The sequence below is a fragment of the Molossus molossus genome, unplaced genomic scaffold (genome assembly GCF_014108415.1).
Source record: "Molossus molossus isolate mMolMol1 unplaced genomic scaffold, mMolMol1.p scaffold_m16_p_12, whole genome shotgun sequence".
Lineage (NCBI taxonomy): Eukaryota > Metazoa > Chordata > Mammalia > Chiroptera > Molossidae > Molossus > Molossus molossus.
Window position 1 is genome coordinate 7,744,163 of NW_023425347.1, and position 27,200 is coordinate 7,771,362.

The 27,200-nt window shown below is 38.2% G+C and overlaps 1 protein-coding gene across 4 annotated transcripts in view; it reads left to right on the plus strand.

The window, feature by feature from the left end:
* RIPK1 (receptor interacting serine/threonine kinase 1) overlaps nt 1-27,200 on the plus strand; it is a 54,929-nt gene that overhangs the window by 15,002 nt on the left and 12,727 nt on the right. For all 4 annotated transcript variants that reach the window (XM_036256042.1, XM_036256040.1, XM_036256039.1 and 1 more), the window contains 2 exons: nt 227-376; nt 19,718-19,794. In XM_036256042.1, the coding sequence (XP_036111935.1) occupies nt 227-376; nt 19,718-19,794 (227 nt within the window). The remainder of the gene's footprint in view (nt 1-226; nt 377-19,717; nt 19,795-27,200) is intronic.

Below are 27,200 nucleotides of genomic sequence, written 5' to 3' on the forward strand. Positions count from 1 at the left end.
TTCTTGTGAAGTCTGTCTTTCATCTACAGAAATTAAAATGTTGTGTGGCTGCTTGCTAAAGGACCTCTCTGCCCCTACCAACCGCGGCAGCTTTACTAAAACCATGTCCTAGGCAGAGAGAGATTAGTGATGGTGTCCACATTCTGTCACCTCCATGCCTGAAAGAAGCAGGACCTGAAATTCAAGGTCCTGAAAGTCTAAACTTAAGCTCTTCTTTGCTTTATAGATGCTATCTCTGAGCAGCAGATGATAATATGCATTAAATCTGGGAACAGGCCAGATGTGGACATCATCATTGAATACTGCCCAAAGGAGATTATCAGCCTCATGAAGCAATGCTGGGCAGCAGATCCAGAAGAACGGCCAACATTTGCTGGTAAGAACATCTTTTAGGACTATGTACAGTCACTGAAGTGGTGATTCTCCTAGTAAGATGTTGTCAGGAAGTTTCTTTGAGTCTTCAAAAAACTGAGTTCCACTTGTGATTTGAAACTGATTTTCTAGATTTCAAACATTTTTTTTTTCAATGAAAAGAGGCCATCCCTCCCAAAAGCACATTTTTTTGCATAATTAACTTTTAAAAAATTGTGTTAAAATATAACACATCTGTTACCATTTTATTTATTTATTTATTTCAATTATTTATTTATTTATTTTTTTCAATTTTATTTTTGTTACAGATGTTTCTCCTTTTTTACCCCATTGACACCCTCCTTCCCATCCTCCCCACCCCATCCCGGGTTTTGTTGTCCATGTCCATGGGTTATGCATACATGCATATAAGTTCTGTGGTTTATCTCTTCTCTCCCCCCATCACCCCCTCTTCTGAGGGTTGTCAGTCTGTACCCTACTTCCACGTCTCTGGGTCTACCCTATTCCTCAGACTGTTATGTTCATTATACTCTACAAATAAGTGAGATCATGTGGTATTTGTCTTTTTCTGCTTCGCTTGTTTCACTTAGGATAATACTTTCCAGGTCCCTCCATGTTGTCTCAAAGGATAAGAGATCTTTCTTTCCTACAGCTGCATAGTACTCCATTGTGTATATGTACCACGGCTTTTTTATCCATTCGTCTACTGATGGACATTTGGGCTGTTTCCAGATCTTAGCTATTGTAAATAGTGTGCTATGAACATGGGGGGTACATATATTCTTTCTGATTGGTGTTTCAGGTTTCATAGTGTATATTCCTAGAAGTGGGATCACTGGGTCAAATGGCAGTTCAATTTTTAATTTTTTGAGGTAACACCATATTGTTTTCCATAGTGGCTGCACCAGTCTGCATTCCCACCCCCAGTGTACTAGAGTCCCCTTTACTCCAAACCCTTGCCAACACTTGTTTGATTATTTGTTGATGGCAGCCATTCTGACAGGTGTGAGGTGATACCCCTTTGTTGTTTTAATTTGCATCTCTCTGACGGTTAGTGATGTTGAGCATTTCTTCATATGTCTCTTGGCCATTTGTATGTCCTGTTTGGAGAGCTGTCTATTCAGCTCCTCTGCTCATTTTTTAATTGGGTTCTTTGTCTTCCTTTGTTGAGTTGTATGAGCACTCTATATATTTTGGAAATTAACCCCTTATCTGATGTATCACTGGCAATGATGCTCTCCCATACAGTGGGTTGCCTTTCCATTTGGATGATTATTTCTTTTGCTGTGCAGAAGTTTTTGAATTTGACGTAGTCCCATGTGTTCATTATCTCCTTTATTTCTGTTGCCTTAGTTTTGCATGTAGCTGTCCAATGTTCCCAACACCATTTATTAAAGAGGCTGTCCTTTCTCCATTGTATGCTGTTGCCTCCTTTGTCAAATATTAATTGAGCATAATGTCTTGGGTCCATTTCTGGGTTCTCTGTTCTATTCCACTGGTCTATATGCCTGTTCTTATGCCAGTACCAGGCTGTTTTGATTACAATCACTTTGTAGTATAACCTGATTTCTGGTATTGTGATCCCACCTACTTTGTCCTTCTTTTTCAAGATTGCTGTGGCTATTTGGGGTCTTTTTTGGTTCCATATGAACTTTTGAAGTATTTGTTCTAGTTCTGTGAAATATGTTGTTGGTATTTTGATGGGGATTGCATTGAATCTGTAGATTGCTTTGGGTAATATGAACATTTTAATGATGTTAATTCTTCCAATCCATGAACAAGGTATGTGCTTCCACTTTTTTATATCTTTCTCTAGTTCTTTTTTCAATGTCCTATAGTTTTCTGCAAATAGGTCCTTTACTTCTTTGGTTAAGTTTATTCCTAGGTATCTTAATTTTTTTACTGCGATGGTAAATAGGATTGTTTTTTCAGTTTCTCTTTCTGTGAGTTCATCATTGGTGTATAAGAATGCTGTCGATTACTTGACATTAATTTTGTATCCTGCTACTTTGCCAAATTCATTTATTAAGTCTAGTAGATTTTTGATGGAGTCTTTAAGGTTTTCTATGTATAATATCATGTCATCTGCAAATAATGACAGTTTCACTTCCTCCTTTCCAATTCGGATCCCATTTATTTTTTCTTCCTGTCTGATTGCTGTGGCTAAGACTTTCAGTACTATGTTAAATGAGTGGCGAAAGTGGGCATCCCTGTCTTGTTCCTGTTCTTAAGGGAAATGCTTTTAGTTTCTGCCCATTGAGTATGATGTTGGCTGTAGGTCTTTCATATATGGCCTTTATTATGTCGAGATATCCCTCTATTCCCAGATTGCTGAACATTTTTATCAGAAATGGATGCTGGATTCTGTTGAATGCTTTTTCAGCATCTATTTATATGATCATGTGATTTTTATTCTTCATTTTGTTTATGTGGTGTATCACATTTATTGATTTGTGAATATTGTGCTCCCTGGAATGAATCCCACTTGGTCATGGTGAATAATTTTTTTTTTTTTTTCCATTTTTTGTTCAGGTAGAGTGGGAGGGAGAGAGAGGAACAGAGAGAGAGAGAGAGAAACATCGATGTGAAAGGAACACATCGAGTGGCTGCCACCTGCACAACTGCCCAGGGCCGGGGACAAACTGCAACCGAGGTACGCGCCCTTAGCGGGAACCGAACCCGGGTCTCTTAGGACCGCAGGCCGACGCTCTAACTGCTGAGCCAAACCAGCCAGGGCTGAATAATTTTTTTGACGTATTGCTAGTATTTTGGCCTCTATATTCATCAGGAATATTGGCCTTTAGTTTTCTTTCTTGTAGTGTCTTTTTCTGGTTTTGGAATTAGAATTATGCTGGCCTCATAAAAGAAGTTTGGAAGTCTTTCTTCTTCTTGAATTTTTTGAAATAGTTTGAGGAGAATGGGTGTCAGTTCTTTTTTGAATGTTCGGTAAAATGCCCCGTGAAGCCATCTGGGCCTGGGCTTTTGTTTGCCGGGAGAGTCTTGATTACCTCTTCAATTTCCTTAGTTGTTATTGGTCTGTTCAAGTTTTCTATCTCTTCCCAGTCCAGTTGGGAGACTGTGTGTTCCTAAAAATTTGTCCATTTTGCTTAGATTGTCGAATTTGTTGCCATATAATTGTTCATAGTAGTTGTTAACGATCTTTTGTACTTCCGTGGTGTTGGTTGTTACTTCTCCTCTTTCATTTCTGATTTTGTGTATTTGGGTTCTCTCTCTTTGTTTCTTGGTGAGTCTAGCTAAAGGTCCATCAATCTTGTCTATCTTTTTGAAAAACCAGCTCTTTGTTTCATTGATCCTTTGAATTGTTTTTTTGGTTTCCATGTTATTTATTTCTGCTCTGATCTTTACTATTTCCTTCCTCTGCTTTCTCTGGGGTTTTCTTTTTGTTTGCTTTCAAGTTCTTTAAGTTGTGAGGTTAGATAGTGTATTAGAAATTTTTCTTGTTTCTTGAGGTAGGCCTGTAGTGCTATGTACTTCCCTCTCAGAACTGCTTTCGCTGCATCCCATAGATTTTGTGTTGTTGTGTGTTCATTTTCATTGGTTTCCAGGAAGTTTTTAATTTCTTCCTTGATCTCCCTGGTAACCCATTCATTGTTTAATAGCATGCTATTTAGCCTTCATGTGTTCAAATGTCTTTGCATGTTTTGTTGCAATTGATTTCTAGTTTCATGCCATTGTGATCTGAGAAGATGCTTGATATGATTTCAATCTTCTTGAACTTGTAGAGATTTAGTTTGTGGTCTATCTTTGAGAATGTCCCATGTGCACTTGAGAAGAATGTGAATTCTGTAGTTTTGGGGTGTAATTCTCTGTAGATATCTATTAAATCCATTTGGTCTAGTGCTTCATTTAGAGTCTCTGTTTCCTTGCTAAGTTTTTTGTTTAGAGGATCTATCCAGTGATGTCAACGGGGTGTTGAAGTCCCCTGCTATGATTGTATTGCTGTCGATTTTTCCTTTGAAGTCCTCCAGAAGGTTTTTATTTATATAATATATTTTGGTGCTCCTATATTGGGTACATATATGTTTATCAAGGTTATATCTTCCTGTTGGATAGATCCTTTCAATATTATGTAGTGGCCTTCTTTGTCTCTAGTTATGGCCTTCAGCTTGAAATCTATTTTATCAGATATGAGTATTGCTACCCCAGCATTTTTTTCCTTTCCGTTTGCTTGGAAAATTTTTTTCATCCCTTCACTTACAACCTATGTGAGTCTTTTTTTAAGAGGTTGGTTTCTTGTAAACAACATATAGATGATTCATGCTTTCTTATCCAATCAGCTACTCTGTGTCTTTTTTTATCAGAGCATTCAGTCCATTTACATTTAAGGTGATTATTGATATGTACTTATTCATTGCCATTTTTGTTTAGTGTGGTTATATTTTTCTTACTATTTCTTCTACTAATTACAGCATTCCTTTTAACATTTCTTGCAGTGCTCATTTGGTGCTAATGTATTCTCTTCGTCTTTTTTTGTTTGGGAAGCTCTTTATTTGACCTTCTATTTTGAATGATAGCCTTGCTGGATAAAGTAGTCTTGGATTCAGATCCTTGTTTTTCATGACCTTGATTACTTCATGCCACTCCCTTCTGGCCTGTGGTGTTTCTGTTAAGAATTCAGCTTATAGCCTTATTGGGGTTTCTTTGTAGGTAACCTGTTGCTCATCTCTTGCTGCTTTTAGGATTCTCTTTTTGTCATTAATTTTTGGCATTTTAATTACTATGTGTTTTGGTGCGTGCCTGTTTGGGTTCTTCTTACTTGGGGCTCTCTGTTCTTCTTGACCTTGAATGCCTTCTTCCTTCACCAAATTAGGGAAGTTTTCTGTCACTATTTCTTCAAATATATTCTCTAACCCTTGCTTATTTTCTTCTTCTTCGGGGACTCCTATGATGTGAGTATTATTATGTTTCCAGTTGTCCCACAGTTCTCTTAAGCTGTCTTCCTGTTTTTTAATTGTTTTTCTCTTTTGGTTTTCTGATTGGTTGATTTTTTTTCTACCCTGTCTTCTAATTCACTGATCTGGTCCTCAGCTTCCTCGACTCTGCTGTTTAGACCTTCCAATGTGTTCTTTATTTCTGATAAGTGATTCTTCATTTCTTCTTGGTGGTTTTTAATTTCCAGTTAGTTGATTTTCAACATACCTATGTCTTCACTCATGGTACTGATGTCTTTACTCACGTTGTTGAGCTTCCTCAAGATCATGGCTCCGAATTGTAGCTCTGTTAATTTGCCTAACTGCTCTACATTTATCTCATCTTTGGCAGAGGTCTCTTGTTCTTTCATTTGGCTTTTGATTTTTTTGGTTTCACCATTTTGGCTATCACAGTGGGCTTTGGAGCCTGCCAAATTTTCTCTTTGGTGTTGGTGTTCTATTGTTTGTGGCTCCCTCTCCTGGGTTTGGATGAGGAAGGGAGGACCCACGTTAAACACCACTGTCAAGTCTTACTTTCCTGGTTAGAGTTGCTAGCCCAGGAAAGGTTCAGTTATGCTCTAGCTTTTTGCCTGGAGGCTTTCAGTAGCAGTTACTTGAAGAGCCTTGGGTTCTCAGTTGAAAAACTCCCTCAGGTGCTCAGTGTAAGGGGATTTTCCGAGTGTGGGGCAGATGCTGGTTGTTAATGAGCCTCAATTTGCATTTCAATGGCCCACCTGGGTGGGGTTGAATCTCTGAGGGAGGGGCAGCCGCCTCTCCCCAGAGCCCTGGGAAAAAGTAAGATGGCCACCGTCCTGCGTGGCTGCAACTCAGGAATAGCTCTGAGTGCCCTCTAAATCACGAGTGTCCCCACACAGTTCCAGTCCAGTTCGCCCTCCCTGTGCCGGAGCCTAAGGTGAGTGGCTGTGGCTATTTTATTGTCTGTCCCAGCTCTGGGCTGTGGAGCCGCTTGGGAGTTTTACCCCAGGGTGCTGCTCACAGCTAACCCGCTGCTGTCTGTGGCCTCATAGCCTCCCTCTTGCGTCTTTGCAATCCTACCAGGATTCAGTCAGTGTCCCTGGTTATATGATCCTCGCAAGCTGCTTTTCTGTTGCTTTTTCCTGACAATTTGTCTTTATTTTAGTTGTAATTCCAGTTTGGTCCTGGGAGACGGTCTGTGAAGCTTCCATTCACTCTGCCACCATTTTTTCATGTTACCATTTTAATCTGTTTTTGTTTTTTATCCTCACCCGGGGACATTTTTGCATTTATCTTGAGATAGAGCAGGAGGGAGAGAGGGAGGGAAAGAGAGAAACATTGATGTGAGAGAGACACATTGAGTGGCCGCCACCCACACAACCCCAGTGGGGGCAGGGGGGACAAACCGCAACAGAGGTACGTGTCCTTAGCAGGATCCAAACCTGGGCCTCCTTGGTCTGCGGGCCGACGCTCCAACCGCTGAGCCAAACTGGCCATGGCCATTTTAATCATTTTTAAGTGTACAGTTTAGTAGCATTAGGTACATCAACAGTGTTGTGCAACCATCACCACCATCCATCTCCAGAACTTTTTCTCCTTCCCCACTGAAATTCTGTACCCATTAAACACTAACTTTCCAATGCTTTTTTCCCCCAGCCCTTGGCAACTGCTTTCTACTTTCTGTGTCTATGAATTTGACTACTCTGGGTATCTCATTATAAGAGGAATCGTACAATATTTCTCCTTTTGTGACGGGCATAGTTCACTGAACGTAATGTCTTTAGGGTTCATCTGTGTTGTGACAGGTGTCAGAATTTTCTTTGAGGGCTGAGTGGTCTTGTACTGTATGTGTGTGCCACATTTTGTTTATCCATTCATCTGTCAATGGATACCACTTGGGTTGCTTGCACAGGCTTTCTTGTTTCTTGTTTCTTTTTCTTTTTTTTTTTTTATCCTCACCCGAGGACATTTTTCCATTTTTTGTTCAGATAGAGCGGGAGGGAGAGAGAGGAACAGAGAGGGAGAGAGAAACATCGATGTGAAGGGACACATCAAGTGGCTGCCACCCACATGACCAACCAGGGCCCGGGACAAACTGCAACTGAGGTACGTGCCCTTAGCGGGAACCGAACCCGGGTCTCTCTGTACCGCAGGCTTACGCTCCAACCGCTGAGCCAAACCGGCTAGGGCCAGGCTTTCTTGTTTCTTAGTTTCTTATATTTCTTTTCCCTTCCCTTGTACAGCTGGCATCTTTAGAGATGTATTTTGTCCTGTAGATTGGCCTGTAGTAGAGGGAGAAGGAAAGGGCATGGGTTTGTCACATACTTGCTCTAATTCCCGTCCTCTGTGTTACCAAGGATCTTGCTAAGATCTTAAGGCAGAGGAAAGAAAAAAATTGGGTGAAGAAAAAATAAATAGTTGGAAAGCACTTAATAACCTTTAAAGCATTTTGCCCTTATATTTCTGCTACGAGAAAACAAATGAAGCCCTACCTACCACTTACCACCAAAGGATTAAAAGGGTCCTTTGATTTTGTGACTAATTTCTTATTTGCTCAGTCAGCCTGAAGCTTCTCCTGGATTGATTTCTTTTCTCTCATGCCTTTTTTCCCTTTTTTAAAACTGAAGTTCTTATTTTGAGATACTTGTAGATTTATAGCAGCTGTAAGAAATAACATAGAGATATCCCATGTGCCCTTTACCAAGTTTCCCACAATGATACATCTGGCCAAACTGTATAGTACAGTGTTAACAATCAAGATATTGACATTGATACAGTCAGATACAGAATACTTCCATCACCACAAAAGTCCCTCACATGACCCTTTTATAGCCACACCTACCTTCCTCCTTAGTTCTACTCTCTCTCCCCTCTGGAAACCACTAAACTGTTCTCCATTTCTATAATTTTGTCATTTCTTGCATGTTACATAAATGGAATTATAAAATACATTTTAGGATCCTTTTAGGATTGGCTTTTTGCCACTCTACATAATTCCCTGGAGATTCATCCACGTTTATGTATCAGTGATTTGCTTTTTATTGCTCAATACTATTCCATGGTTTGGGTGTACCACAGTTGGTTTATTGACTCCTTGAAGAACATCTGGTTGTTACCAATTTTTGGCTGTTAGGACTAAAGCTGCTGTAAATATTCATGTTATAGGTTTTGGTGTGAGTACAAGTCTTTATTTCTCTTGAATAAATATCTAGGTTGTGTGGTATTTTCATGTTTAGTTTTTTTTGTTTTGCCAAACTGTTACAGAGTGGCTCTGCCGTTTTATATATTCCCATCAGCAATGTGTGACTGCTCTAGTTTCTTGGCATCCTTGTCTACATTTGTTGCCATATTTTTTTTTATTGTTATTTCTCCCCCAATGATATTTTTCCATTGTTTTTTAGATAGAGTAGAAGGGAGGAAGGGAGAGAGAGAAACATTGATGTGAAAGAGACACATCGATGGTTGCCTCCTGCTTGACCACTTGACCCCAACCAGGAATTGGGGGTCAAATCTACAACCCAGGTATGTGCCCTTGATTGGGAATTGAACCTGAGACCCTCTGGCCTGAGGGCTGATGCTCTAATCTCTGAGCTAACCAGCCAGGGTTGTTATAATATTTTTTATTTTAGCCATTCTGATATATATGTAGTGATACTTCATCGTGGTTTTAATTTGCATTTCTCTAATGGCTAGTGATGTTGAATATCTTTTCATGAGCTTATTTTCCATCTGTTTATTTTCTTTGGTGAAATGTCGCTTTATGTCTTTTGCCCATTTTCTAATTAGATTGCTTGTTTTTTATTATTGAATTGTGAATGTTCTTTATATATTCTATATAGTATTATTTTGTTGGATATGTGGTTTGCAAATATTTTCTCCTGACCTGTAGCTTGTTTTCTCATTCTTTTAGTAGGGTTTTTCACGGAGTAAAAGTTTTTTTATTTCAATAAAGTCTAGTTTATTAATTTTTTTGTTTATGAATTGTACTTTTAGTGTCAATTCTAAGAACACTGTCAGGGTTAGATCCCAAAGATTTTCTTCTGTTTTGTTCTAAAATTCTTAAAATTTTACTTTTAGGTCTGTGTTAAATTAATTTTTTTCTATGATTGTCAAGGAAAATTCTTCATTGCTAACAGAAGAACAATAGCACAGAACTAAATATTTGGTTGTTTTTCATGCCAGGTACTCATTTTACATCTTATTGGAAAAATACCATGGTCCATTTTGAGTTCATTTTTGTGTGTCTCTGTTTTTTGGTGCATATACATTTAGGATTGCTATGTCTTGATGGATTGATCCTTTTATCATTATATAAATGTCCCTTTCAGTGTGTAGTAATCCTTTTTGCTATCAAGTTTATTGGTTATTAATGTAGCCACTTGTTTTCATTTTATTAATGTTTGTATGATATATCTTTTCTCATCTTTTTAGGTTAAGCTGCCTGTAATCATATTTGGAGTGAGTTTCTTATGAGAGCATAGAGTTGGGTTATGCTTTTTAAAAATATATTCTGTCAATCTCTGTGTTTTGTTTGGTGTTTTTGACTATTTGCAGTTAATGTAGTTATTGATATGTTAGAAGGACACACATCTGTCTTTTATTTTTTTCCTCTGTTTTTCTTTTTCCTGCCTTTCTGTGGGTTCTTGAATATTATTTAGAATTCCATTTTGACTTATCTGCAGTACCTTTAAGTATAGTGTTTCTGTTCAATGCTGTGTTACATATTCTATACATAATTTATCACAATCTACTAATATTATTTTACCAATTTAAGTGAAGCACAAAAACTTCACTTTACTTTCCCTTGTATATAATTGCCTTAAATATTTCCTCTACATACATTCTGAACACATGAAACAGTGTTACAATTATGCTTTAGTTGTCAAATATAGTTTAGAAAATGCAAAAGGAGAAAGACCTATTGTCTTTACCCATATTTTTTATTGCTGTGTTCTGGTATCTTTTTTCTTTTTAAATATTTTTATTGACTTTTGGAGAGAGAGAAAGCATAGAGACAAAGAGAGAGAAATATCAATGTGAGGGCAAAACATGGATCAGCTGCCTCCTATATAGCCCCCCACTGAGGATTGAGCCTGCAACCCAGGCATGTGCCCTGACTGGGAATTGAACTGGCAGCCTTTTGGTGTATGGGATGACACTCAACCAACTGAGCCACACCAGCCAGGGCTAGTGGTGTCTTTTTTCTAATATTGCTACTGACACCAAATGTTTCACTAACTGGGTGTTCTAGACTTCAACTGAATTCTGACACTAACTACCCAGAGTTATTGTCATAGTCTACAGATTTAAGGGCTTACTCCTGTTGCAAGATTGTCTCCATTTTAGAGACCTGATATAAATATGGTGCCCAAGCAACCCACACTTCCTCCCGGCTGAATACAAATTCAGGAGTCCTCACAATACTCACTCAGGTTTGATAATTCACTAGCACAACTCACAGAACTCAGGAAGACATTTTACTTACATTTACTGGTTTATTATAAAGGATACAACTCAGGAACAGCCAAATGAAAGAGAGGCATTAAGCAAGGTACTTGAAGGGTACGGGGCATACCACAGAGCTCCCATGCTTTCTCTGGACATGCTACTCTTCCAGAACCACAATGCAGTCACTGACCTGAAAGCTCTCTTAACTTTGTTGTTTAGAGATTTACATGGAGGATTCAGGAGGTAGGCATGATTGATTAAATCATTGGTGATTGAACTCAATCTCCAATCCTCCCCTCCATAGAGGTCAGGGAGTGGTGCTCAATGTTCCAACCCTGTAATCATGGCAAGGCATTTCTGGTGATCAGCTCCCATTCTGAACCTATCTTCCCCTCACCCTTCCAGCCAGGAGCCATCTCATTAGCATACAAAAGACATTTTCATCATTTAGGAGATTCCAGAGATTTGGAGAGCTCCTTGCCCAGAGCCAACCACATCTGGGGAAAAAAACCAAATTTATATTTTTCTTATCACATCACACATTTTCTTTCTTCTTCTTTCACAGGTGTCTTCTTTTATCATTTTCTTTTTGTTTAGAGAACTTCTTTACCCATTCTTTTATGCTGTCTGCTGGGAAAAAATTCTGTTGTTTTTTTTTTTTTTTCATTTAAGAATGTCTTGATCTCTTCATTCCTGAAGGATATTTTTGCTGGGTGTAGGATTCTGGGTTGATAGTTCATTTCTTTTTTTAGCACTTAAACCATATTGTGCCATGTCATCTGGCCTCCATGGTTTCAATTGAGGAATCCTCTGTCAATCTAATTGTTGTTATTTTTTTCTTATAGGTATTAGTTTTCTCTGACTGCTTTCAAGGTTTTTTCTTTGCCTTTATTTCTCAGCAGTTTAGTTATCATTTGTCTTGTTATAGATTTCTTTGGGTGTATTCTTTTTGGCTTTGCTCAGCTTTTCAAATCTGTAGGTCCATTTCCCTTGCCAAATTTGGGACATTCTAGCCATTATTTCTTAGAATACTTTTTCAACCCTACTCTTTTAGCCTTTCCTTCCAAGATTCTGATGCCATAAATACTAGATGTTTTGTTCTACATGTCCCTGAGACCCTATACATATTTTTTCTCAGTTTATTTTGCTCTCTTGATCAGATTGGGTCATTTATTATACTCTCTCTTCCAATTCATGACTTTCATTTGTCCCCTTCATTCTGCTCTTGAGCTAATTCACCGAGCTTTTAATTTTGGCTTACTGCATTTTTCAGTTCTATAATTTCATTGAAATTTTTTTATATCTTCCATTTGTTTATTGAGGCTTTCTGGTTTTTTAATTGTTTCAGGCTTGTTTATATTTGATTATTGAAGCATTTATATTGTGGCTGTTTAAACATCTTTGACAAGTAGACAGAAGCCACCTCGAGACTGGTAGAAAGGGTGGTGTTGTGAGAGGTGCTGGCCAAGCTCTCAGGAGCCCAGGGATGAAGAGGGTTCTCCCAGAAAGGAGAGAGGCTGGGACCCCACGTAGGGCACCCCGATTGGGATAGGCAGAGTTGGCACAGTTGCCCACATAGCAAACAGCTGCAGGGCTTCTACCAGCCACAGCTAGGCTGCCTAGAGGCAAAGCCACTTTTATTAAAGGGCTGACACACAGGATTTTTATTCCCAGACACTTAGCCTCAGTTTCACTGGAGGGAGGGTGGTATGGACTGGAGTCGCCTGAGGTGAGATGGGTGGAAACAGCTGAGGAAAGTAGTGGGGAGGATGGCTGCTGGGACACCTGTCTTGAGTCATCCCTCTGATATTTCAGAAGCCATTTATCCTGAGAGAGACAAGCCCCTCCCAATAGCTGAAGCCTGGGGGAAGGCAAGTCCCCAGACCCTGGGATACAGCTTGCCGTACCCTAAGGAATCCTGTTCTCCCTACCCTCTGGAACCCACCTCACTGGACCCTGCACCACAAACCCAGCAGAGGAGTCAGCATTCTTAGGGAGCAGCAGTCTCAGGGAGCATTGGTGACTGGCTGTAGGAAGGAGACATTTCCCTACATTCCCAGGAACTTGGCTGGTACTTCCCTCTCAAGGGAGAACTGATAGGAACTCCTGGCTTCCAGCAGACCCAGCCAGCCTGTCTGTGAGGGACTCTGCACAGCTCAGAACAGGGAAATAGTTCAGGTGCACACCCTCCACCTACCTTGGGGCCCTGTGCTGCTATAAAGTTGATCTAGGAGCTCAGCTTTGTCCCTCCCATAGGCAGACAAGCCAAGGGAAAGCAGCTGCAAGCTTTGGATTGCTTACAGCTTTGAACAGGATGCCAAGAGCCAAACTTGGACAGCTTCTGACTTTGGCTGGCATGAAAGTACCTCCTGAAATTAGCATACAAAACAGTTAGCCTCAGACAACGTAAGAACAGGATCCAAAGGGAAATCCTAGCAGGCACTAAAATCTGCTGAGATGAACTTCACTTGGTTGCTTCTTTTCTTTCCCCCAATATTTCTTTTGTATTGCTTTGGCATTATTATTATCGTTACTACTTTTTCCCTTTTCTCTCTTGTTTCTTTCATATCTCTTATTTTCCACCTTCCTTTTCTTACTCTGTTTTTTCTTTTTTTTTCTTATTCTTTCTTTCTCTTTACTTTCTCTTGTTTTCTTGTCTAATTTCTTTCTTTCTTTTCTTTTTACTGTTTTCCTTTTCCTACTCTTTACTCTTATTTTATTTTCTCCATTCTTTTCAGAATCTTTTTTCTGCCCCTTTTCTCTTCTAGTATCCTTTTTATTTTATTATTAGTAGTAGTGTATTTTTCTTTCATTTTAGTTTATTATTCCTGTCTTCTCTTTCTTAACTCTCTTTTCTTTTGTGGTTGATTTTGCTGTTGTTGGGATCTTTTGTATGTTTTCATTTGTTTCCTGTTTGTTTTGTCCTGTCAGCACCAATACAACAGCTTGCACAATGTGGTTGGGGCTGAGACTCATAGTTAGCCAGCCTGAGAGGAGATCCCACCCATGAATGGGACAACAATAGTCAAGACCCAGTTACAATAGGAGAACCCAACTAACCCACAAAAGGGTCATTCCTGCAACATCCAGCTCAGGAGTTCAAGGAGATTGTACTATTGGGTCCCACAGGACATTTACTACAAAAGGCCACCCCATGAAGTCTGGGAGTCATAGCAGGCATATCTGATACATAGAAACAGGCACAAAGAGACAACCAAAATGGGGAGACAATAAACAACCCCCAATGAAAGAAAAGGCAGAATCTCCAGAAAAAGACCAAAATGAGATGGAGGTAAGCAACTTCAGAGTACTGATTATAAAGATACTCAAGGAACTTAGAACTACAAGAAGCTTAATAGAAACAAGGAACATAGTGGGAACTACCTCAACGTGAAAAAGGACATAGACACCATGAATAAGAACCAGGTGGAAATGAAGAATACAGTATCTGACATCAAGAATACACTGGAAGGAATTAAAAGCAGGCTTGATGAAGCAAAGGGCTGAATAAGTGATTTGGAAGACAGGGTAGAAAAAAACTCAATTACAGCAGCAAAAAGAAAATAAAAACACTTAAAAAGCATGAGGAGAGTTTAAGGGAACTTTGGGACAATTGAAACAGAGCAACGTCTGCATCATAGGGGTGTCAGAGGGAGAAGAAAGTGAGTAAGAGAGAATCTGTTTGAAGAGACAATGACAGAAAGCTTTCCAAACAGGGTGAAGGAAAAAGTCCCAGAAGTTCAGGAACCACAGAGAGTCTCAGTTAAGAGGAATACAAAGAGACCCACCCCAAGACACATCATAATTTAATTGGCAAACGTTAAAGACAAAGAGAAATCTTAAGGGTAGAAAGAAAGAGACAGTCAGTTACCTACAAGGGAACACCCATAAGGCTGTCAGTTTCTCAACAGAAACACTATAGGCCAGAAGGACATGACATATTCAAAGTAATGAAAAGCAAAGACCTGAAATCAAGACTACTCTATCCAGCAAGGCTGTCATTCAGAATTGAAGGTAAAATAAAGAGCTTCTCAGACAAAAAAACAAAAAACGCTAAAGAAGTTTTTACCACCAAACCAGCATTGCAAGAAATGCTAAAGGGACTGTTGTAAACAGAACAACAAATATATACAGAAAGAGGAACATAGGCTTTAAAAACTGGCAATAAATAAGTACCTATCAATATCTTGAAATGTAAATGGATTAAATGTTTTAATCAAAAGACATAGGATAGCTGAATGGATAAGAAAACATGACCCATATATATGCTGTTTACAAGAGACCCACTTCAGAACAAATAACTCACACAAATGGAAGGTGAAGGAATTGATAAAAAATTTCCAAGTAAATGGAAACAAAAAAAAAGCAGGGGTAGCAATACTTCTATCTGACAAAACAGACTTTAAAACAAAGGCTATAGCAAGAGACAAAGATCACTACAATAATACTAAATGGATCATTCCAAAAAGAGGATTTAACCCTGGTAAACATTAATTCACCCAATGTAGGAGTACCTAAATATATTTTAAAACTCCTAAAGGACTGTAAGGGAGAGAGAGACAGCAATAGAGTTATATTACAAAACTTTAACACCCCACTGGCATCACTGGTTAGATCTTCCAGACAAAAATCAATAAGAAAACAGCAACCTTAAACAACACACTAGATCAGATGGCTTTAGTTGATATTTACAGAACATTTCATCCCAAAGCAGCAGAATATACATTCTCTCAAGTGCACATGGAACATTCTCAAGGGTAGACCACATGTTAGGACACAAAACAAGTCTCTTACAAGTTCAAGAAGATTGAAATGTCAAGCATCTTCTCAGAACACAACAGCATGAAGCTAGAAATCAACTACCAAAAAAACCCTCAAAAACATTCAGATGCATGGAGGTTAATCGGCATGTGATTAAACCGTTAATAGGTTACCAGTGAGATCAAAGAAGAAATAAACTTTCTGGAAACAAATGAAAAACAAAAAACCACACACAACAATGAAAAATCTATGGGACACAGTGAAAACAGCCTGACAGAAAAATAATACCTTTACAGGCCAACCTCAAAAAACAAGAAAAAGCTCAAATAAGTTATCTGACCATACAGCTAAAAGAATTAGAAAGGGAACAAGAAAACCCAGAGGAAGTAGAAGGAAGGAAATAATAAAGATCAGAGTAGATATAAATGACATACTGACTGAAAAAAAAAATACAAAATATCAATGAAACCAAGAACTGGTTCTTCAAAAAGATAAACAAGATTGATGAACCTTTAGCTAGCTAGACTCATCAAGAAATGGAGAGGAACTCAAAATCAGAAATGAAAGAGACAAAGTAACAGCTGACACCAGAGAAATACAAAGGATGGTGAGAAAATATTATGAGCATCTATATGCCAACAAACTGGACAACCTGGATAAAATAGACAAATTGGAAAGGAGGAAGTAAAACTGTTCATTATTTGCAGATGACATGATATTGTACATAGAAAACCCTAAAGACTCCACCAAAAAACTACTAGATTAAATAAATAAATTTGGCAAAGTAGCAGGATACAAAATTAACATCCAGAAATCGATGGCATTCTTATACACCAATAATGAACTCCCAGAAGGAGAAACTAAAAAACAACCCTATTTACCATTACAATGAAAAAAAAATAAGACACTTAGGAGTAAACTTAAACAAGGAGGTAAAAGACCTGTACTCAGAAAACTATAGGACATTGAAAAAAGAGATAGAGGAAGATACAAACAAGTGGAACCATATGCAGTGTTCATGGATTGGAAGAATTAACATTATTAAAATGTTTATACTACCCAAAGCCATCTATAGATTCAATGTAATCACTATTAAAATATCAATGACATATTTCAGAGATCTAGAAAAAATACTTCAAAAATTTATATGGAACCAAAATAAAACCCCAAATAGCTGCTGCAGCAATCTTGAGAAAGAACAAAGTTGGAGGGACCACAGTACTGGATATCAAACTGTACTACAAAGACATTGTAACCACAGCAGCTTGGTACTGGCACAGGAACAAGCATATAAGATCAATGGAACAGAACAGAGAACCCAGAAATTGACCCATGCCAATATGGTCAATTAATATTTGATAAAGGAGGCAAGAGTATACAATGGAGTAAAGAGTCTCTTCAAGAAATGGTTTGGGAAAATTGGACAGTTGCATGCAAAAAAATGCAACTAGATCACCAACTTACACCATACAAAAATAAATTGCATGGAACAGACCACAAATCTCAGAGGGAAGAGGGGTAGGAAGAGATTAACCAAAGAACTTATATGCATATATACATAATTCATGGACACACAATAGTGCGGTGAAAGACTGGGGTGGGACAGGCTGGGTGGAGAGCATCAAAGGGGGTGACAACCATAATACTTTCAACAATAAAGATCCTTTAAAAAAAAAAAAAGAATAAACTCAAAATGGATAAAAGACTTAAATGTAAGACATGAAACCATAAAAATCCTAGAAGAAAACTTAGGCAGTAAAATCTCAGACATCTCATGTAGCCGAATTTTTGCTGATACATCTCCTAGGACAAGAACAACAAAGGAACAAATAAACAAATGGGACTACATCAAACTAAAAAGCTTCTGCGCAGAAAAAGAAACCATTCTCAAAATGAAAAGAGAATCCACTGCATGGGAGAACATACTCGCCTCTGATACATCTGAAATTTCCAAAACATAAAGAACTCATACAACTCAACCAAAGGAAGACAAACAATGCAATTAAAAAATGGCCAAAAGATCTGAATAGACACTTCTTCAAAGAGGACATAGATGGCCAAGAGACATAGGAAAAAATGTTCAATGTCACTAATCATCAGAGAGATGCAAATTAAAACTACAATGAGGTATCACCTCACACCTGTCAGAATGGCTGCCATCAATAAACCAACAAGCAACAAGTGCTGGCAAGCATGTGAGGAAAAGGGAACCCTAGTATATTGCTGGTAGGAATTCAGACTGATATGGCCACTGTGGAAAATAGTATGGAGTTTCCTCATAAAATTAAATATGGAACTACAGTTTGACGTAGTGATCCCGCTTCTGGGAATGTATCTTAAGAATTTCAAAACACCAATCAGAAATATATGCACTTCTATGTTCATAGCAGCGCTATTTATAATAGCTAAGATCTAGAAACAGCCCAAGTGCCTATTAGTAGATGAGTGGATAAAAAAAATGGTACATTTACACAATGGAATACTAGAAATGGAATACTCTTTTCAACAGCATGGATGTACCTGGAGACTATTATGCTAACTGAAATTAGCCTGTCAGAGAAAGATGCATATCACACAATCTCATTTATATGTGGAATCTAGTGAACAAGAGAAGCTGATGAACAAATAGGTCCAGAGACAGAACCAAGCAACAAACTATTGACTTTAAGATGAAGTAGGGTGGGTGGCAGGAAGAGATTAACCAAATAATTTATATGCATATATGCATAGCCCATGGGTACAGACAGTAATGCAGTGAAGGCCTAGGGTGGAGTGGGAGCTGGGCAGAGTGGGGCAAAGGAGGGGAAAATGGGGGACATCTGTAAATACCCTCAACAATAAAAATAAATTTTAAAAAATCTGACGGGTAATTCTTAAATTTCTGTCATCTTAGTGTTGACATCTGTTGATTGTCTTTTTAAAAAATTCTGTTTGAGATTTTCCTAGTTCTTAGTATGATGAGTGATTTTTGCATTGAAACTTTAGTTGGCGTTTCTTTTTCTTAATGTGTTAGAAGGTTCTGGGTCTTCTTTAAGTCTTCAGTTATAGCTGGCTTTATCTGACATGGTTTTGGCAGTGGAATGGTTTTGCCACCTTATTAGTACAAGATTGAGGGGAGTCCAGGTTCCTCACTTAGCCCTGTTGACATCTGAGGTAGAGGGGCTCCTTGTTATTACTGGTTGGAGGTGGGAATTCCCGCAGAGGTTCCATGGACACTGCATTGGGGTGAAAGTCCTGACTCCCCACTATGCCTTATTTCTCCATGGGGATGGAGAAGGGGCATTTTGTTAGGTGAGGTTGCAAGTCCAGTCTGTTCTTGCAGTCAACTAACACCACAGGAGTGAAGGGCTCATTACCATCTGGCACAAAGTCCCGGCTTCCTATTTGGACCTCTCTGACATCATCCTGTGGTGTGTTGGCGCACCCTGTTACTGTCTCATGAGGTTGGATGTCTCAGCTCACACTCAGCCTTTGCCTGTAGGGGTGGGGGATTTTTTTTTTTTTTGTCTTTTGGTTGCGATGTGGTTATTGACTAAAGGTTTTCTGCCTCTTGCTTCATCCTCTGGTTAGAAAGAGCAGGCTTTTGTTGGGTTGCCAGCTTCGTCAGGTCTAAGTCTGGAATCTGTGAGGCAAAAAGAAAACCCAGTCCACTCATTGTCTTGGCTTTTCTCAGATCCCAAAGTCTCTAGCTGGTCCACCTTTGTCTTTCCTCCTCTCAAAGTCTTCTTATGTTTGCTTTATATATAATATCTAGGGATTCTTGTTGTGCTTAGCAGGAGAAATAAGGAAAAGTACATCTACTGCATCTTCCAGAGAGTGGTAGTTGCCTTTTCTTTTAAGGCCAACGATTCTAAGTCTTTATACCAAATCCTTATTATGAGTATTCCATCCTATATAAATCTGATGCCAGGCGGGTAGAAGCAGAGTCCACCCATCCTTATTCACTTGGAGATTAACTCACATTAGATTGGGTTTTGTGCTGTGTAGCCAGAGAAACTACATCCTATTAGACAGGAGCTCTTTGTCTCCAGTGTTATACTATCCCTTTTCTGTCTGCCTAGTAATTAATCTTGTTAGTCTTTTCCTGAAAGTCGGTGATTTGGTTTTTAAATTTTTATTTTACTGTTTTCCCACAGATCAAGGTAAGTAATTCAAAGATAATAGATTGCTAATATTTTAATTTCATTTTAGAAAATACTTAAGTTTATAGTACTGTTTTTCTTATATAGGTATTGAAGAAAAATTTAAGCCTTTTTATTTCTGTAATTTTGAAGAACATGTAGAAGAAGATGTGAAGAGTTTAAAGGTAGGTAATATAGCAGATGCTAAAAATGTTAACATATCAAAGCATATATATTTTCAGTCATGAAAACCAAAGCAATATAATTTGTTACTGAGATTTGAGGTAAGCTAGTTTGGTAACCTCATAAAACAAAATTAGCATTTTTATGCAGTTATCAACTTGGCATCCTGAACCCATTCCTCCTTCCAAACTAATGAAATGAGAGAAAATATACATAGCAATCTGAAAACAAAAGCACAACTTCTCTAGAATAGAATAGGAAGTGTCCTAGGTGAGTCAGTCATTTTGAGGAAGTGTTAAAAGCTAGGCCAAAAGAATTACATTTGCTGAATATGTAACAAAAAGAAACGCTAACCCAGAGCATAATGCAGAAAAAGAAGTACTAAAGGAGCAAGTCTTGAGTCAATATAGAGGAGAAACATCAAGGTCACCTGCAACATTGACAGGGAGAGTTATTTGGGATCACAGTTATACCAGCCATAAAATTTGGCTCCTCTTCCCAATTCCCTGTGCTAAGCAACAAATGGGAACAATGTCTGCTTTGGTTTGAAGCAGTAGTTTGAAGTCCGTAGTCCGAGAGGCATGTCAAAGACCATTACCAACTAACCAACAAGGAGGAACACAGAGGCCTGCCATACATACACACTCAGGAAACAAGCTACTGCATTAGTCTCACAGCAGCATACTGCTAGAATCATGAAGAGGAGACTGCAGTAAGTGAAACAGGTAGGCAAACAGCAATTTTAAAATACAAAAAAAGAAAAACACTTGGATAGTCAAGAATTGCCAAACTTTTATTCTTTAGAAGAAAGATATCTAATGCAAGCCAAGAAAGAAATCAAAGGGACATCATGAAAGATAGTCACTAAGGCAGAAAAGCATTACCATAGTAATCAGTAATATTTCATATGACAAAAGGTTCAGTTCACGAGGAGGATAATAATAGCTTTAAATGTGTATATGCTCATAAAAACATGGCCTCAAAATACAGAAAGCAAAAATTGGCAGAACTCAAAGAAGAAATAGGCAAATCCACAATCATGGTTGGAGATTTTTTTTTTATCCTCACCTAAGGACATTTTTCCATTTTTTGTCCTGATACAGTGAGAGGAAGAGAGAGAGAGAGAGAGTAACATCGATGTGAAAGGGACACATCAAGTGGCTGCCACCTATACAACCCAACCAGGGTCGGGGACAAACTGCAACCGAGGTGCACCCCTAGTGGGAACCGAACCCAGGTCTCTCTGGACCGCAGGCCGACGCTCTAACCTCTGAGCAAGACTGGCCAGGGCATGGTTGGAGATTTTAATACAGATTTCTCTCTAATTGATAGACCGACAGACAAAAATTTGTCAGTAAGGATATAGAAAATTGGAGAACATAATTAATACATTTGACCTAATGGAAAGATATGAAATAGTGTATGTTATAATTGCAGAATACTTACCTTTAAAGGCCTTTCAAGAACATAAAAAACATTTTCAAAAGTTGACCGTGTACTACAAAATAAAACGAGTCTCAACCAGTTTGAAGGATTGTAATCATATAGACTGATTGCATTCCCTGACTGCATTTCAATTATACTAGAAATTAATCCTAGAAGATAATTAGAAAATCCTATCAGAAATTTAAAAATATACTTTTAAATACCCTTTGAGTAAAAAAAATATTAGAATATAGAAAATATTTGGAGCTAACAAAACTACATATTAAAACTTACAGTATTTGCAACGGGGTACTTACTAGTAAAATATAGTCGTATATATGTCATATTATATATATGAAAGGCTGAAAATGAATTAGCCAAACATTCATCTGCAGAAAGTAACAAAATAAAACTAGAACAAATAGCAGTAAGTGGTAAGAAAAGAGCATAAACTAGTAACATAGTGACTAATAGAGGATCAAAAAATTTAAATGTTGGTTCTTTGAAAAGGCTAATGAAATCAGCTAATTAAGGCTGGTTAAGGAAAACATAATGAAGATTGAAATAATGAATAAAGAGGCATCACTATAGCTCCTATAGACATCAAACTCGTCTTAAGAAGGTATTGTGAACAATTTTTTGCTAACTAATTTTAGAACTTAGATAAAATAGACAAATTTCTAGGGAAAAAGTATTAACTTAGCAAAACTGACTCAAATAGAGTTAGAAAACCTGAATATTCCTGTAATCATTAAAAAAATGATTGAATCAGTGATGAAAATTCTTCTCAAAGAAAATTTCACAACCAGATAGTTTCATCAGTGATTTCTACAAAATATTCAATGAATACATTATTTCAATCTTATAAATTTGTCCAGATAATAGAGAAGAGGGAACTCTCCCAGATTCATTTTATGAGACTAGCATATCCTTGATTCCCAAGCTCAAAGAAGGACAAGAAAAGAAAATTACGGGCCAAGCTCACTTAATATAGATGCAAAAATCCTGAATAAAATATGACAAAATTGATCCATCAATGGACAATGGAAAAGATACTTGGCCTCACTAACAGAGAAAAGAAAATTAATTGATTATAATTTTTCATCTATTACATCAATATTTTTGAGAGATTGATAATATCAAGTGTTGGTGAAAATGCAGACTAACAGGCAATCCCCAAGAGAGAGGAAGGGAGAGAGAGAGAGAGATAGAAACATGGATGTCAGAGAGAAACATCGATCTGTGCCTCCTGCATACCCCCCACTGGGGATCGAGCCCACAACCTGGGCATGTACCTTGACCAGGAATCGAATCGGGGCCTCACAGTCCATGGGGCGACGCTGAATCTAATGAACCACACTGGCTGGATGAGCACATAACTTTTTTTTTTCTCTCTATTTTTTTATTTTTATTAATTGATTTTTGTTACAGATGTTTCTACATTTTTCCCTATTGAAACTCTGTTCCCCATTTTCTCCACCCTGTCCCCAGCTTTGTTGTCCATGTCCATCGGTTATGCATACATGCATGTAAGTTCTGTGGTTTATCTCTCCCCCCTGCCCCCCGTCTTCTGAGGGTTGTCAGTTTGTACCCTACTTCCACGTCTCTGGCTCTACCCTGTTCCTCAGACTGTTATGTTTATTATATTCCACAAATAAGTGAGATCATGTGATATTTGTCATTCTCTGCTTGGCTTGTTTTGCTTAGGGTAATATTCTCCAGGTCCCTCCATGTCGTCTCAAAGGATAAGAAATTGTTCATTCTTACAGCTGCATAGTACTCCATTGTGTATATGTACCACTACTTCTTTTTTTTTTTTTTTTTTTTTTGCATTTATTTTCAGATAGAGTGAGAGGGAGAGAGGAAGGAAGAGAGAAAGAGAAACATCGATGTGAGAGAGACACATCGACTGGTTGCCACCCACACAACTCCAACTAGGGCCTGGGACAAACTGCTACTGTGGTACATGCCCTTAGCGGGAACCGAACCTGGGACTCTCTGGTCCATGGGCCGATGCTCTAACTGCTGAGCCAAACCGGCCAGGGTTGTACCACAACTTTTTTATCCATTCGTCTACTGATGGACACTTGGGCTGTTTTCAGATCTTAGCTATTGTAAATAGTGCTGCTATGAACATGGGGGTACATATATTCTTTCTGATTGGTGTTTTAGGCTTCTTAGGGTATATTCCTAGAAGTGGGATCACTGGGTCAAATGGCAATTTAATTTTTAATTTTTTGAAGTAACACCATAGTGTTTTCCATAGTGGCTGCACCAGTCTGCATTCCCACCAGCAGTGTACTAGAGTCCCCTTTTCTCCATACCCTCGCCAACACTTGTTGTTTGATGATTTGTTGATGGCAGCCATTCTGACAGGTGTGAGGTGATACCTCATTGTTGTTTTAATTTGCATCTGTCTGATGATTAGTGATGTTGAGCATTTCTTCATATGTCTCTTAGCCATTTGTGTGGAGAGGTGTCTGTTTAGTTCCTCTGCCCATTTGTTAATTGGGGTCTTTGTCTTCCTTTTGTTAAGTTGTATGAGGACTCTATATATTTTTTGAAATTAACCCCTTATCTGATATGTCATTGGCAATGATGTTCTCCCATACAGTTTATTTCCATTTTGATGGTTGTTTCTTTTGCTGTGCAGAAGCTTTTGAGTTTGATGTAGTCCCATGTGTTCATTTTCTCCTTTGTTTTTGTTGCCTTAGGTGATGTATCAGTGAAAATTATGCTGCATATGATGTCCGAAATTTTGTTGCCTACATTTTCTTTTAGGATTTTTATGGATTTACAAGTCACATTTAAGCCTTTTATCCATTTTGAGTTTATTTTTGTTTACGGTGTAAATTGATGGTCTAGTTTCATTTTTTTACATGTAGCTGTCCAATTTTCCCAACACTATTTATTAAAGAGGCTGTCTTTACTCCATTGTATGCTGTTGCCACCTTTGTCAAATATTAATTGAGCATAATGTCTTGGGTTCATTTTTGAGTTCTCTGTTCTGTTCTACTGGTCTATATGCCTGTTCTTGTGCCAGTACCAGGCTGTTTTGATTACAGTAGCTTGGTAGTATAACCTGATATCCAGTATTGTGATCCCACCTACTTTGTTCTTCTTTTTTAGCATTGCTGTGGCTATTCAGGGTCCTTTTTGGTTCCATATGAATTTTTGAAGTATTTGTTCTAGTTCTTTGAAATATGTCATGGGTATTTTGATGGGGATTGCATTGAATCTATAGATTGCTTTGGGTACTATGGACATATTAGTGATGTTGATTCTTCCAATCCATGAACAAGGTATGTGCTTCCACTTTTTTATATCATCTTCTATTTCTTTTTTTAATGTCCTGTAGTTTTCTGCAAATAGGTCCTTCATTTCTTTGGTTAAGGTTATTCTAAGTATCTTAATTTTTTTGCCATAATGGTAAATGGGATTGTTTTTTTAGTTTCTACTTCTGTGAGTTCATCATTGGTGTATAAGAATGCCGTCGATTTCTTGATGTTAATTTTGTATCCTGCTACTTTGCCAAATTCATTTATTAAGTCTAGTAGATTTTTGATGGAGTCTTTAGGGTTTTCTATGTATAATATCATGTCATCTGCAAATAACGACAGTCTTACTTCCTCCTTTCCAATATGGATCCCTTTTATTTTTTATTCCTCTCTGATTGCTGTGTCTAAGACTTTCAGTACTATGTTAAATAAGAGTGGCGAAAGTGGGCATTCCTGTCTTTTTCCTGCTCTTAAGGGAAAGCTTTTAGTTTTTGGCCACCAAGTATGATGTTGGCTGTAGGTATTTCATATATGGCCTTTATTATGTCGAGATTTGATCCCTTTATTCCCACATTGCTGAGAGTTTTTATCAGAATTGGATGCTGGATTTTGTCAAATGCTTTTTCAGCATCTATTGATATGATCATATGGGTTTTTTCGGGTTTTTTTGGTGGTATGTGCCCCTAGTGGGAACCGAACCTGTGACTCTCTGGTCTGCAGGCCGAGGCTCAACCACTGAGCCAAGCTGGCCTGGGCTGATCATATGGTTTTTATCTTTCATTTTGTTTATGTGGTGTATCACATCTATTGATTTGCGAATATTGTACTAGCCTTGTATCCCTGGGATAAATCCCACTTGGTCATGGTGAATAATTTTTTTGATGTATTGCTGGATCCAATTTGCTAGTATTTTGTTAAGGATTTTGGCATCTATTGTTCATCAGGGATATTGGCCTTTAGTTTTGTTTCTTTGTAGTGCCTTTTTCTGATTTTGGAATCAGAATTATCCTGGACTCATGAAACGAGTTTGGAAGTCTTCCTTCTTGAATTTTTTGATATAGTTTGAGGAGAATGGGTGTTAGTCCTTCTTTGAATGTTTGGTAAAACTCCCCTGTGAAGCCATCCGGGCCTGGGCTTTTGTTTACTGGGAGAGTCTTGATTACATCTTCAATTTCCTTAGTTGTCATTGGTTTGTTCAAGTTTTCTCTCTTTCTAGTCCAGTTTTTGGAGACTATGTGTTTCTAGAAATTTGTCCATTTTGCATAGATTGTTGAATTTGTTGCCTTATAATTAATTGTTCATAGTAGTTGTTAATGATCTTTTGTGTTTCTGTGGTGTCAGTTGTTACTTCTCCTCTTTCATTTCTGATTTTGTGTATTTGGGTTCTCTCTCTTTGTTTCTTGGTGAGTCTAGCTAAGGGCCCATCAGTCTTTATCTTTTCGAAAAACCAGCTCTTTGTTTCATTGATCCTTTGAATTGTGTTTTTGGTCTCTATGTCATTTATTTCTTTTCTGATCTTTACTATTTTCTTCCTTCTACTCACTCTGGGGTTTTCTTTTTGTTTGCTTTCAAGTTCTTTAAGTTGTGAGGTTAGATAGTCTATTAGAATTTTTTCTCGTTTCTTAAGGTAGGTCTGTAGTGCCATGAACATCCCTCTCAGAACTGCTTTCGCTGCATCCCATAGATTTTGTGTTGTTGTGTGTTCATTTTCATTGGTTTCCAGAAAGTTTTTAATCTTTTTCTTGATGTCCTCGGTAACCCATTCATTGTTTAATAACATGCTATTTAGCCTCCATGTGTTCAAATGTCTTTGCATGTTCTTGTTGCAATTGATTTCTAGTTTCATGCCATTGTGATCTGAGAAGATGCTTGATATTATTTCAATCTTCTGGAAATTGTAGACACTTAGTTTGTATCCTAACATGTGGTCTATCTTTGAGAATGTCCCATGTGCACTTGAGAAGAATGTGAATTCTGTAGTTTTGGGGTGTAATTCTCTGTAGATATCCAGTAAATCCATTTGGTCTAGTGCTTCATTTAGAGTCTTTGTTTCCTTGCTAATTTTTTGTCTAGAGGATCTATCCAGTGATGTCAGCGGGGTGTTGAAGTCCCCTGCTATGATTGTATTGCTGTCGATTTCACCTTTGAAGTCCTCCAGAAGGTTTTTAATATATTTTGGTGCTCCTATATTGGGTGCATATATGTTTACCAAGGTTATTTCTTCCTGTTGGATAGATCCTTTCAATATTATGTAGTGACCTTTTTTGTCTCTTATGGCCTTCATGTTGAAATCTATTTTATCAGATATGAGTATTGCTACCCCAGCAATTTTTTCCTTTCTGTTTGCTTGAAAGATTTTTTTCCATCCCTTCACTTTCAACCTATGTGAGTCTTCTGTTGTGAGGTGGGTCTCTTTTATTTTTATTTATTTATTTTTTTTATCCTCACCCGAGGATATTTTCCATTTTTTTGTACAGATAGAGTGGGAGGGAGAGAGAGGAAGAGAGAGAGAGAGAGAAACATCGATGTGAAGGGACACATCGAGTGGCTGCCACCCGCACGACCAACCAGGGCCGGGGACAAACTGCAACCGAAGTACGTGCCCTTAGCGGGAACCGAACCCGGGTCTCTCCGGACCGCAGGCCGACGCTCTAACCGCTGAGCCAAACCGGCCAGGGCGAGGTGGGTCTCTTTTAAACAACATA